This window comes from Cyanistes caeruleus, chromosome 6 (genome assembly GCF_971803275.1).
Source record: "Cyanistes caeruleus chromosome 6, bCyaCae1.hap1.1, whole genome shotgun sequence".
Classification (NCBI taxonomy): domain Eukaryota; kingdom Metazoa; phylum Chordata; class Aves; order Passeriformes; family Paridae; genus Cyanistes; species Cyanistes caeruleus.
The window spans coordinates 30,458,616-30,472,586 of NC_141706.1; the positions used below are offsets into that span (position 1 = coordinate 30,458,616).

Consider the following 13,971-nt stretch of genomic DNA (forward strand, 5'->3'; position numbering starts at 1 on the left):
CAGTCCAGCGGGGAGCTGCCCGTGTGCGACGGCAGGAACCCGGCTCCCTGCATCTCCGGGCACCTCGGGGCAGGCGGGGCAGGGCGGGGACCGAGCAGAGCCCGCCGCCGTGTCCCGTCGCCGCCGCCGGGGCCGGCCCGCCGGAGCGGGGGTGCTGCCGGCGGTCCCTTACCACATTGCTGAGGAAGTCCGCCTCGCTGAAGTCGCCGAAGTCGAGGAAACCGGTGCCGGCGGCGGGGAAGAGCCGCTCGGCGGGGAAGGGCTCCAGGATACTGTCCATGGTGCCCGCGGCGCCGGGGCTCGGCCGCCCCCCGCGCTCGGCCGGCCGGGCTCACTGCGGCCGCACGCTCCCGCCCGCCCCCCGGCGGCGGCGGCCCATAGGCGGCGGGGCGGCAGCGACCGCCGGGCGGGCACGGGAGCGGAGCGCCGCGCCGGTGCCGCTCAGGGCGGCTGTCAGTGCCCCGCTGCCGAGGGGCCGGCCGCGGCACGCCCCCGCCGCTCTCCGGGAGCCACCGGGGCGGGACTTCCCGCGCAGACACCCCCTCGAGGCAGCGCCCCCGCCTCCCGGGCAGCCCCCGCAGCGCCGGGCGGAGCGAGGCCGGTGGCTGCCCGGGGCTCCCGTGCTTCTCCCGGCGCTGCGCAGGGACCCGAGGGCGGTGCTGGTCCCCGGCAGAGCCGTGTCAGTTTGACGAACTGAACAAACCCTCCTTTCAGCAGCCGCCCGGCTTTGGTGGCTCTTCTGCATCCCTCGGGGAGCGACGCCGGGAAAGATGGGCATTCCGCGGGGTGGGAGCCTGAAGGGCAGCCGGCAGGGAGGTCTCCTTTTCCCCGCTCCCCGCAGTGGGCTTGCAGGTAGGCCTGGCTGCAGCAGCACAGGCGGCTGCTCTGTAATTAAAGAGCTGGGTACCATTAAAGAGCATCAGGAAGATTATATGGTTTCAGATAAACAGGATTATGGATCCCTGTCTTCTCTGATCATTACTCCAACCAACACTCAGGAAAACCACTTATAATAATCCCGTTGAAGAAACCCTGATGTTTTATTAATCTCTCCCTGTTTTCACGGCTCCACAGAGAACAGACTGAGTGTCCCAGCTCCAAGGAGGGGCTTTCTTGGTCACAGGCATCTGTCGGAAAAAACCTAAAGACAGCAGTGCATCTCTCCTGGGGGAAACCTGGCCGGGCATTGCCAGTGGTGAGAAGGCAAAGAAGTGCTGATTTGAAGCTGGCTGGAGCCTGTGCTTAAACTGGGCGTGGGGTTTTCACCCATCCAGGCACTTGCTCCCCATTCTCCATGGCTGTCAGAAGTAACAGCACAACCCAAGGTGCTCCTTGGCTACTGGTTGCACCAGCAGCCACATCCTGCACACAAAAGCCTTTATACTTACGCACACAATGAGCTCTTTCAGTTACATTTACTTTTACCTTATGTTTCAGTCAAGTGTAAAGAGCCTTTGGGTAAAAGGTCAGAAACATAAATTCATCCAGGATGGAGTTGTGCTGAGAAAATAATGCTGTTCCTACTTCCTGAATGGTAAAGTAACCTCTTTGTTAATGTGGATGCCAGTGGGTTTAAAGGGGGGAACATGAAAACCTTTGCCACAGTAAGATGGGAAGAAGAAATATGTCCAGACCCTTCAGCAAGAAGTAAAGCTGTCTCCAAGTAAGGGTGAAGATTTCCTTTAACATCCCAGTCAGCAGGATTCTCAGCTGCAAGGGTAGACAGACCGAATCCTGCCATAGCAATGGAGTGACAGCCAGGGTCACAGAGCACAGCCAGAGCCACAGCAGGGGCAGCTTCAACTCCTGCCACTAACCAAACACAGATATCACTTCCCTAGCTATGAAGACTCACTCGTGAAACCAAGAGTTTCTGGTTCAGTGCCTCGCCCAAGCTAACACAAGAAAGCCTCTTCTCAGGACACACACTGTATTTATCCTCAGGCCGAGGAAGCTCAGATGGTGTCAGCTACGGTTTGCACAGCATGGGTGGCAGTGTCATCGGAAAAGGTCAAGCAAAGTAAACCTCACTTGTTTGTCTGTGCTCTGAAGGCAAAATGCTTTGGCACAGTCAGATAGGAGCTGTGAAATCCATTCTGGAGATTAAAATATCTCAGAAAAAAAATTAAATAGCCTGGTCTGAAACCCTGCTTCTATTCAGTGTTTTTAGTACTGAGTGTAACTGCCCAGATGCAGCTTCCCTGCCTATCACTGCTGCACCTTTGCAGGCAAGGAAGAATCATAATAAATATCACATTTTGGTGTTGAACAGGAAAGCTGCTCTGTCCCATCTTGGAGAGCTCTGATGGGAACCCCCATCCCTAGCATTTGTGAAGAGCTTTGAAATGAACACTTTGCTTATGTCAGACATGAGTGCAGTTCACTAAAGGCAATGGAAATGTCATCTAGGTGGTCAGAGAGTGTTGCTTGCTGGTCCCCTAGAGCCAAAAAGGAGAATTTTTTCTTCAGGAAAGCAGTTTTGTGCTCCAGAAGAGACCTGGAGAAAGGTAAATTATTGATAGGTGAGGGGAGGTGATTACAATTCAGAAAAACTCAGATGTGCTGCTACAGCTGGTCATGGGTGCCTGCAGCAAAGGGGGGAAAGGACAGGCTGAGCAGCACTACTGAAGCAAAGGCATGGCTACTGCAGCACTTGCAACACTTGAGTGGTGCATCACCCTTACTAGAGCATCTTTTCAACCAAGTTCTGCAGCCATCTCTTTGGACATAGATACAGTGGAGCAGGAAGCAATCTTGGGGCAGGGGCTGAATTACATGATCATTCAAATTCCTTCTCAACCCAGTTTTCTCTGATTTTATAATTAGATTTATTTGCAATCTGATTACAGCAGGAGATTGAAATAGCAATCAAGTATGTTCAGGCTGAACAAGTCAAACTGACAACAGGTAAGTCTTCCTGGCCTCACAATATTTGGTACTGCAAATACACATGTATGACCAACCAAGCTAAATTTATCACTGCTAAGAAGTGAATCATCAGTCCATTTCTCATAAGAAATTACTTTCTTTTCATGCTCTCCCATGCTCCATCCTGCCTGGTCCTGCTCTCACTGTTTGCCTTCATGTCCATGCAGTGAGAACTGCAAGTCTCTCGTTGTACTACTTTGCATTTGCTTTGCCTTCACCCTTCATTGTTATGAGCAGGACACATAAGACAAAGTAAGCAGGCCCTGGGCTTGAACACGTGGACAGCAATCCAGGCCATTCTGCTACAAGTCAGGCTAAAGCTTTTGGTTCCCCCACCCAGGTTTGTGCCAGGAGGTTTCACAGACTCTTCGAGGACAAGTGTTTCTTGAGGAATGTAGGGTGAAATGTCGGTGATTTTTGGTCTGCTGCATGCAGGCTCTGTTGTTACAGAAGGGTCATCTGCGTAGCATTTGCAGCCTGGATGGCTAGTATGGGAATGATTCATGCTGTTAGAACTGCTTTGTTTTGGGGGTCAGGCTGGCTCTTTAGGACTGCCGCCAAAGACAAGCTTTTACTTAAAGTCTGTGAAAGATACCATTTGTCCTGCTTATTTTTCCAGTGTTGGTGTTCATATGGATGGAATAGACAACTTCTGCCACAAGCTGTCTTCCTAGCCATGAAGATTTTCTGGAGTCATGCAGGCTCCATACTTTGGCCCCTTCAGTAGCTCTTTGCAACAGTCTTGCCTTCATTTTGCTTTGTCTTTTCTCTGGATTTGATTAGTTCTCTGTATATTGCTTTAGTGTGGTTTTGCTCATTGTTTTGTGCACCACGGACAGAGGGAGAAACTGCTGCATTGTAGGTCCCCTCTGCTCCTGAAGCAGGAACTGAGAACAAGGTGAGGATGGAGATGGGTCTTTCAGCCTAGTTCAAAGAAGAGGTACTACAATCCCCAGACAGACTCTTAGGAGGTGGGTCATGTGTGATGGCACAAGTAGTTATGTATCCAACCCTTTGGCTGTGATTTCTTCACTTAGGTTTTTATGGGACAATTAAAAACCCAGGAAAAAGTCAAGATAGGGAGTGATACAGCAAAACATTCTCTAGCAAAAGGTAACATCTGAGGAAGGACTTGTAGTTTCTGGACCCTTTCTTTCCACTCCGATTCACAGCTCTGCCTCATCCAGGAACTCTGTCTACCTTTTGATTTCCTTCCAGCGGCTGGTTTAAACTCTCTTGCACACAAACTTCTCTCTCCAGCTGGCTTCAGCTGCTTTCCATTTCCTTCCTCCTGCTGTGTACACTCCCAGCCAGGTACCCAGCACACCTGTTTCCACCACCAGCAAGCAGCAGTGGGACAGGGAGGGGAGCCAGCACAGAGATCACATCCATTGTAGCTCCCTGCTAAAAACAGAGAAGGGGGTAATACCTGTGAAACCAGAGTGTTCATAGGTCTGCTGCCACAAGCGAAAGGGAATGAATTGTGTTCTGCATGTTGCTTTGTGTGCAGCTACACAGAATATAAAACCAAATGTCTGCCTGCAAGCAGATTCACTTCATCAGTGACCACCAAATCCAGGTAGGTGTGAGCCATGCTAGAGCCTGCAGAGATCAGACACACACATGTGTCATAAGGAAATGTACACCCAACTTGTGCTTTTTTCCCCCCATTTTGCTTAGGAAGTAGAGGGGAAAGTGAAGAACATATTAATTGCATGTTTTCATATGGCAAGAATCCATGAATGTTGTGGTTTCAGTGAGCACCCTAATGCTATGTGGGGAATGAAAGGGAAGCCACAGAGCTCAGCACTGCAATTATTATTCTTTCTGGGGTAAACTTGGGGCCCTTGGATAGATTTAAATCAGCCATGCAAACAAAGAGCAAGTGACAGCCAAGGAAGGAGGAAAGACCTAGGAAAAGGAAAAGTCTTTTGAATACAAGACACTGGACCCTAGGAACATCCCTTCACAGAACTCCTTTTGCCTCCTGGGAATGTGGCTGAGCTGCCCGTGGCTGTGCGTCTTTCTGCCAGTATGTTAGAAAGTAAAGCCCCCAAATAGTAAATGGGTACTGTAACAAAATATGAGAACTGAAAACTCACCACTTTTGAAGTAACTGATGTAGGAAGAAAAGTCTCTTTGTAATTCCTTAGTTTTTCATGGCAAGTTAAGATTGTTCCTTTGCCTTGTCACAATCCCCCCTCTCCTGCTCTATACCTCAGAAAAAGCATAGGCTGGCAATCTCCCTGGGGAATCAGACAACTTTCAGGCTGACTGGGTGCAGAGTAGCTTCAGTATGAGGGAGTTTGTGGTTTGTGTCTGTGGTTTGCATCTCCTTCCAGCAGTTTGTTAGCATTTGAAGACACTGTGAATGGCAAACTGCAGGACAGCAGAAGAGGGTAGCCACCTCTGCTTCCTATGCACTACTTTTTATTTACTAGGCTTTTAGCCTTCATGGTTGCAAGACCTGCTTGCAAAAGGGACCCAGGTATACTTCACAGGGCTGGAGACAACCTGTAAAGTCATTCTTAGGGGGATGCAGTGCCTCATTTTTCCTGACCATTTCCTACAACTCAAATCTCCCTAGGAAAGTTGAAGAGCTGCACACTCTGACTGAATTTTACCCCAAGAAAATACCTTGCATCTAGGAGTGGGAAGCAAATGGCTTTGGTACAGGAGGCAGCTGAAGAGCTGCTCGATCAGGACTGGATGAGTCAGGGCAAGGGATGGCAACAACTCTGCTTTGACACATTATATGTGCCACAGTCAACTCCAAACTCCCAGTTACCCACATGAATGACTAGAGTGCAATCCATGCAGATTTGTGCCACTTGACCCCTCAGGCATGGTAGAGAAGATGGACACTTGCATCTTGGCTACATCCAACAGAATCTGCCCCGGTCAGAACCAAGCAGATACAGCACACACAGGCTGGTCAGGGGAGTGGGAGGATAATGTTCCCTGTACTGCCAAGGGTTAAAAGCAAGGTCCAGATCCATAAGAAATCCTGTGAAGAGAAAAGCACAACCCAGCAATTCAGGCATGTCTCACCCCCGTTCAAATGACATTGTTTCAATGCTGTCTGCCTCACCCCTCAATGGTAATTACAGACTTTCACTACAGGGGAAGAGAAAACGGTCGAAGAAACTTTCATTACAGACATCTCCTAGAGAAAAGCAACCCCAATGTAATGTCTCAGGCACATAGCCAGGATCAGCCACCAAACCAAAACACATTTAGGGCAAAAATAAAAGGGGGAGAAGTGTTAAGTGATTTGGGAAGATCAGAAGCCCACCAGGTTGGCTGCTGTACACTGCTGGGTGTGGGGAGCACTTTGGAGGAACTGGAATGCTGCCCTGCTTTTAAGTGGTGTGGTTTGCATTTACATTCTTCCTTCCTTCCTCCTTCTCCGGGTGCTTGTTTTCCCTGATGTCTGCATGTCACCCCTGGCAATCACCAGTGGGCTGGAATGGATGGTTTTCCTAGGCTTCCTAGCTTGATGTTTGTCAAAGGGGCACATAAACCTATAGGTGTCCTTGGCTGACCCCTCTCCCTCTTGCACACCTAGCTTAAGTATACACTCAAGAATAGGCTTCTTGTATTCAAAACTGGGGGCTCACCTTGTGTGTATTACAGGGCCCCAAAGTATGTGTTTTGTTCCAAAGGATGCAAGAGGATTTTTCCCAGTAGGTCATGCATCTATTACAGCCCATGTCCATTTCCTCTTGCTGCAGTGCATCTGTCAGGTGGTTGACACCTCTGGCAAAAAAAAAATGGTCTTACCTGCTGCTTTTTTTCCTCATTTTAACCTTCTGTTGACAACTGGCATAGGTCCAAGCTAAGTTGCTATTTTTACCCCTGGTCATTCACATGTGTGAAACTGAGAACCACTATCATGGCATGGTAAACTCATTGTTTGTGGGAGAGGTCATTTCAGTGACAAAATTTTCCAACAGAACCCTTTTTTGTTGCTGGTGGTAACACCTTGTTCTTGCAGGATCTGGGGTTCGATGCTACATTAGAAAGATCCTTCAAACCATTAGGCCTTGTCCCCAGGCAGCAAACAGCAGGAATGGGACAGGACCAGGAGGAGAAAAACGTTCAATCAGAGTGCTATTAAGATGTGTCTAGGGAACTGGCTGAATTTTAATTGTTCTTTACCACTCAGTGAGTGAGCACAGGAAAAGATTTACCTTCTGGCCTTTCCATTTGGGCATGTTGACATTTCCAGGCGGCACTTTCCTCTGATGGAGAGGTTTGACGTCAGGTGGGCTGATTAAAGCCTGCAGTGCCTCTGACTCATTTGGCTACGTCCTGTGCAAAGGGATTTGTAATGTGTCTCTTGTCTTTCTTTCACTTGTTATGGTTGGTTTTAAATAAATAAAGCTAAGCTCAATTCACAACTTCAGGGAAGATGCAACTCGGCTCAGGCTCAAATACGCATTGCCATGGCAACAGATGCTGTCAGGCACACACAGACTTGTCACTCTCGGCAGCGAACTTCCCTGCCCTCCTCTCCCTGCCCAAGCAGTGCATGAAGCTGGGGCAGGGTGCAGGAAAGCTGGGTGAGGCTGACACTGTCCACACCACTTGGGCATGCAGTTGTTCTTGGGAACTGGTCTTGCTGCTCTCCCAGCCTCAGGAGAGCTCACCTGGGCCAGCCAACAGCCCTCTTGCGGAGCAAGAACTACTTTGGGGGAAGTCTGGTGAATGTAGTTGCCCCTAGAGTGACTTTCTCAACTTGCAAAAAGGAGGGGAGGGACCACCTGAATCAACAAGTCTCATACAGCTGCTGCCAAGTGTGCCATCCTCTTCATGCATGGATTGAGATCTGAAATAAAGAAATAAAAATTATCAGTTGCCTTCTGTAAGCCCCACTGAGCAAATCCCTCATGATTGCTAGAGAGATACCCAGCAAGGAAACAGAAGTGGGGAGAGATGTGGTTTCTGCAGCTGACTGTGGGGTAGATAGGTTAGCCACAGCAAGGCAAAGCAGTAGAGTCCCTGGGTCCTCTGTCCCAGAGTACCTGTGTCTCATTGGCATACCGAGCAGGTCCCTTTGGTGCTGCCATTTCCTGTACAGCTTTTGATTCATCAAGAACATGAGTATAGCAGCAGCCTAAAACATGAAGCATGAAACGTGGCCAAAGGCAGCATCACTAAGAAAGAGGCTCTTTGAAGTGCTCAAGAACTCCCTGCCTGTGGCTCTGCACCTGTGCATCCCTAACATCCACTGATCAGCCACAATCATCAAAGCAGGAAGAGATGTTTTAGATCACCAAGTCCTAACATCCACCCAGCAGTACCATGGTAACCCTTAAACCATAATCACCCAGCACTAAACCATATCACCCAGCACATATCCAGATGCCTCTTAAACACCTTCAGGGATGGTGATTTCACACCTTCCTGGACCATCTATTCCAATGTCTGACCACCCTAACAACAATTTTTTTTTTTCTAATACTTAATCTGAATCTCCCATATCAACTTAAGGCCATTTCCTCTGGTTCTTTCACTGCAGGCATGGTAGAAGAGATCAGTCCCCCTACCTGGACAGCACCTCACTGTCCTTTTTAAAGTGAGGGGGCCAAAACTGGATGCAGCACTGAAGGTGTGGCCTCACCAGTACTGAGTACAGAGGGGAGATCACTGCCCTGGTCCTGCTGGCTACACTATTCTTGATACAGGCCAGGACACCGTTGGCCTTGTTAGCCACCTGGGCACACACTGGATCACGTTCAGCCACTGCTGATCAGCACTCCCAGGTCCTTTTCTGCTGGGCAATTTTCCAGCCACTCCTCCCCCAGCCTGCAGTGCTGCTTGGGGTTGTTGTGACCCAAGTGCAGGACCCAGCACTCTGCCTTACTGAACCTCATGCAGTTGTCCTCAGCCCATTGAATGAGTCTGTCCCGATTCCTCTGCAGAGCCTTCCTACCCTCAAGCAGATCAACACCCCCACACAACTTAGTGTCATCTGCAAATTTACTGAGGGTGCCATCAATCCCAATGTCCAAGTCATCAACAAAGATGTTAAACAGGACCAGCCCCAAAACTGAGCCCTGGGGAGCACTGCTATCAGCCAGCTGCCAAATGGATTTAGCTCTATTCACCACAACTCTCTGGGCCTGGCCATGCAGCCCATTTTTTACCCATCGAAGAGACCACCCATCCAAGCCGCGAGCAGCCAGTTTTTCTAGGAAAAGATGTACTAGAGAAATGAGACATTCTGGTTTGTGTGGAAAACAGGGAGAACAGTTGCTAGATCTTCCTTTCTCCAAGTATCTCAGGACATTTAGCAATTTTCTCAAAGCCTGAGCACCTGAAGTCCTGGAAAAAAGGAAAACTCTTGCCTTCCCTGCTCTTAGGTGACTTCTGACAGTCGCAGGAGACTGGCTGAAAATGCACCCCACTGGCTCCAACATAGGCAGGCAAACCTAGGAAACCATCATTTACTGGTTTTAATTGCATTATTTTTAGATCACCCCCATTGAGTGAGTTCTGAATTATAGTTTTTGGTTTGGCTTGTGGGCAAGCACAATGCACACAGGAAAATGTTCGAGTGCTGTCCCACTGACCTGAGCTGCACCAAGAGGCAGCATATACCCTGTTGGACTTGTACAGGGTCCAAAAAGTGGCACAAAACAATTAAGCCAAGAATCCAGTCTTCCCAAATAGATCTCTAGGGCTGGGGAATGCTTTCTAGCTTAGTCCTCATTTTGCAGGTTTAATGCTTCCCCATGTGGGGTGCCATGTCTTTTTTCTACCGCAGATGATCTGAAATTAACCTTACCTCCTACAGTCACTGCACCCTGCCACACTGGGGAAGTTAATAGCATCAGAAGAGTTTGAACTTGTGAAATGTTTCTATGACTGCATAGATTGAGCCACATTACCATGACAAATCACTGAAATCTGAGAAATCTAATTTATAACACAAATTTCTTTTTTGTGTGTGTCTTTCCCAACTCGAATTCAAGTCAGAGAGTGTCTGGGTTTTGCAGTAACTCTAATCTAGCAGAACTGTGGGTGTAAGAGGGATGAAAAACAATTGCATGAGGTCTCCAGGGCTGGTCTACAGTGACTCCAAACCCTAAACTGCTTATCCCTTGAACGTGGTTTGCAACGGCAATGGATCCTGGCGGAGCTGTGTAACCAGCACTTAAATAAAGGGGAGGCAGCAAGACCTCCTGAATCAGTGGCATCTGTTCTGGGAAGGGCTGGCCCAGAGACAGCCACAGCAAGAAGGTACTGAAACCCACTGTCTCCTCCTAAAAACAGAATTGAAGGTCACAAAATAAAGACCCCTGCAAACAGCACTGGCCTCTGATTAAAAATAAATCCTTTCATGCACAGACAGTGGTTTGAGGAAGGAAAATACTGAACTGCAGTGAAATCTTGGAGAGCTCATGGCTGGACACCTTGGAGTAGAAACACAAGTGGCATCAATTCAGGTAAAGGTCTATACCCCCAGCCACTGGCATCAATGTACAAGTGTACTCCCTTCTCTCAAATTAAACTTTCACAGTAAAACTGATTTTATGGTGCTTTTATCTGGCATAGTGTGAAAGTAACTCAGTCTTAGGACTGACAGAGATGAAAGTCTGCTTGGTGTCACCAAACCAGCTCTGAAGCCAGGAAAATCATGATTCTCTGTAAGCAGTTGGTGTTTTGCCCCAGTACGGGAATTAGCACCATTATTTCCAAGTGATGGGGGCTGCCACTGTCTCTGCCAGAATGATAAACAAAACAAAGCACTGTGATGTGGTCCTCCTACACCCTGTATTGTACTATCAGGGCTACCAAACAGCAGAGATATTTGGGCATCTAGCAGGCTCACTTCTTCCTTTAAAATGCACTAAAGGAAATACTGGTAAAATACATTATATGAATGGCCCACATAACTTATTGCTGTCACTTAGAAGGAACTGCAAAGAAAGGAACTGATATTTATAGGGGTGAAAACATCCTTCTTTATTCCAAGGGCATGGATTACAGTCCTATAAACCCTTTGCAGAATTCAGGTTTTCATAAAGTACCTGAAACAGAGTTTGAAAATGGAGAGCTGTTAAAAAAACCTCAGCACCCTAAACTCCACATCAAACCAGAAATGTTCCTCATGAACAAGTTAATATATAAATATACTTCATATCTTTATTTCTGTGGAAGACCATTAAATTTCCAGGAAGTACCCAGTGCCTCCTGGCACAGACCAAGGGAGGCCATGACCTGAGCAACAGCTGTAATGATCCCATCACAGACAGAATATTTTGCAGTATTCTACACAAATATTAATTCCAGGGCCAGCAAGTAGTTTTGTCAGGTCTTTTGCTGCCTGGTCAATCCCATGTATGTCACTCTTCCCTCACTGCAAGCTGCCATCCTCTCCTTCTTGACCAGATACCCAGTGGATTATTTTTGTCTCAGATCACATAGTCCCAATGGTACAATTACACACTGACCTCAAAGACTTGCTTTTAAAATTACCCTTCTTTAGCAAACCCTCTGTCTAGTGGGTTGGGTGGTTTTCTTATTTTTTATTTTTATATCTAAATGGTTAAATAGTGGGTGTGGTTGGGGAGAGAGGAAAAGAAGAAAGAGAAAGAAGCAGACAGAGCAAACAGTAGGGGAGACAGTTGCGAGGGTCACAAGTGCACTCGGGAGGAGGAAGTCCATGTGCTCCAAGGAGAAGACACTTGGCTTCCTCTCTTTCCTCAGTAACATCTCCTGGAAGGTCAGTTCTTCCTGTCAACAAATGTCATTTCACTACTGAGAGAGTAACAGTCCCTCTTCCTCATAGCCACAAGTAGGGACTTATTCTTGGGAACCACTACCTAAACCAGAAACCCAAAAGCCAGCAACTTTCAAACATGGTGTGAAACTTGGAACTTTCCTGTATGTGCTCACAGATGTTAAACATTTTACAAACAGAAGAGACAGAAAAGCAACTCAGAAGGGCTCTGAAGAATCTAGAGACATAGAAGCCTTGGACAGAGGTAATCATAACTGCAGAGATGTGTTCACAGTGAAACTCATGTACGACAGGTGTCATTATGTTGCTGTTCAACTGACAGTTCCATATAATTTAGGAAGCCTTCATAGAATGCATGAAATCTCTTCAGGAGAGATGAGCATCTTCTCTGAGGTTGATGACCTGGAGGGAATAGGACACCAGTCTGTCCTTGCAAGGAAAAAAAGGGAAGCAACTCATAGGCTGACAGGAGAAACCTCAAATGTGCTTCAATTTCTCACAACCAGGGTGCACACACTACTTTTTGAGTTTGCTACACAATAGGATTTTCCCCTCCACACTATAAATAGCTTTAAAACCTATCTGAAATGGTTTTAAGGCTGATGGGAGCTGCAATGAATAAAAGTGATAAAAGGAGCTTTAGCTGGTCTGGTTGTGAAAGTTGGCCTTCTAATAGCTGCCTGTCACCTGGCCAGTGGCTGCTCGTAATTGTCTCCTTCATCCTTTACATCTTCAGCTGTGCATATCTATTCCACACTGTTCTGCATACCATATTTTCTGTAGCCTTTTCTGCACACTGGCTATGTCTCAGTCCTGAGAGGATGAACTCCCTTTGTGTCAAACCTCACCAACAAAGAGTAGTACTTGGAGAGGAGACCTGCAAACAGTGCCTCAACGTATTTAAGAAGAAGGCAACTCTCACTTGGGTGACTTCCATTCTGCATGGGATTTTGATTGTGCAGGACAGATGTGAACACCATCAGATTGGAAATGATCTTTGAATGTTTGGTATAGTCCATGTTTCAGCTGTTTGGGAAAAGACAATCCTCTTCCCTTAGTTCTTCCTGCAGCTCCCCTTGGACACAGTATCTTCCCCCTTCTCCACTTACTGCAACATTGCACTGAAGTGTTGCCCTGTGCCATTGCACAGCTGGCTTCACCCACACCTGCAAGGACTGCATTTTATGGTGGGTGAACTGTTTTGGGGGTGGGTTTTTTGTCAATTTTGTGAAAAACTTTTGAAGCCTGTGAAATTGAAATGGACTTGATACCTTGCTGGAAGAGACAACAAGCTGGTTAGTACAGCCTTGGTTGGGGCAGAAAGCAGTATCAGAGCTCCAGTTAAGTGATACCTATAAATGCTGGCAAGGGACACAGTGAGGATGAACAGGCATCTGTGTACTCACCGTTTCTCTCATTTGGATTTAAAAAGCCAAATCCACCTACCAACATTTGCTGAACAGAGTTTGTTTCATGAATCAGTCAGCAGGATGTCAGTCAAAGGTATTAATCTATAGAATAAAAAAAAAATTCAAATTCCAAACTCTGCTCTTTTAATGAGCTCTGGTAAATTTGCTCCATTTTACAGTCCTGGGGTCAATCAATTAGCAACTGCCTAGGGGAGAAGCTTAATTAAGCTCAGATAACACAACAAAGGTTTCATCTCCTTGCCCTCCCTCTATATACATCCTCATTTACACATCTGGATAAAAGCTTCACTGCAAAGCCTGGAGAGAGCAATTGCTTCAAGCAGAGTCTCTGAGAGCACATCTGAGCTCCCAAAAAGCATTGCAAACTCTTGCATCATGCAGAGGCAGGAGAAGGCAAAGCAGCTAGGAAGCAAGAAGATCCACTCTGGCAAGCTGCTGCCACGGGGATAGGGTGTCACTGGGAACAACAAAAGGTGGTTTTACTGAGGAAACGTGGTGCCACGACTTATTAGTCTTCCAGCAGAAGCAGGAATCCAGCGCTGCTCTGATGGTGCTGCTTTTGCAGCAGGAGCGAGCCAGCCATTCAGGACTAGTCTGACAAATCTGGCTCCAGCTGCTCGACTTTATTAACGACAGAAGCCCTGGAGGGGTGGGATCCAGAGGCATCACAGCGATTTTTTTCCCCTTTCCTAAGCACAAAAGACAGAAGTGGAATGTAGCTGAGGAATGCTTCGCCCTTGGAAGGGATGTAATAAATCTCCTTGGATGTGATATTTGGTTTATTTTGTGGGAGTCATTCAAAAGGAAAATGCAGATTGTGGGGCTTAGTACTCAGCCTATGCTGGCAAAGGATCCCCGACA

General features: G+C 47.6%; 1 protein-coding gene across 4 annotated transcripts in view; it reads right to left on the reverse strand.

Annotated features, from left to right (window-relative positions):
- The window catches only part of CREB3L1 (cAMP responsive element binding protein 3 like 1), a 45,211-nt gene extending 44,851 nt beyond the window's left edge, over positions 1-360 (reverse strand). The window contains exon 1 of one of the 4 annotated variants that reach the window (XM_086892751.1): positions 173-360. In XM_086892751.1, coding sequence (XP_086748877.1) covers positions 173-280 — 108 coding nt within the window. In that variant the 5' untranslated portion in view covers positions 281-360. The remainder of the gene's footprint in view (positions 1-172) is intronic. The other 3 variants (XM_086892752.1, XM_086892776.1, XM_086892753.1) reach the window with 3 other exon arrangements.
- Between the last annotated feature and the right edge of the window lie 13,611 nt (positions 361-13,971).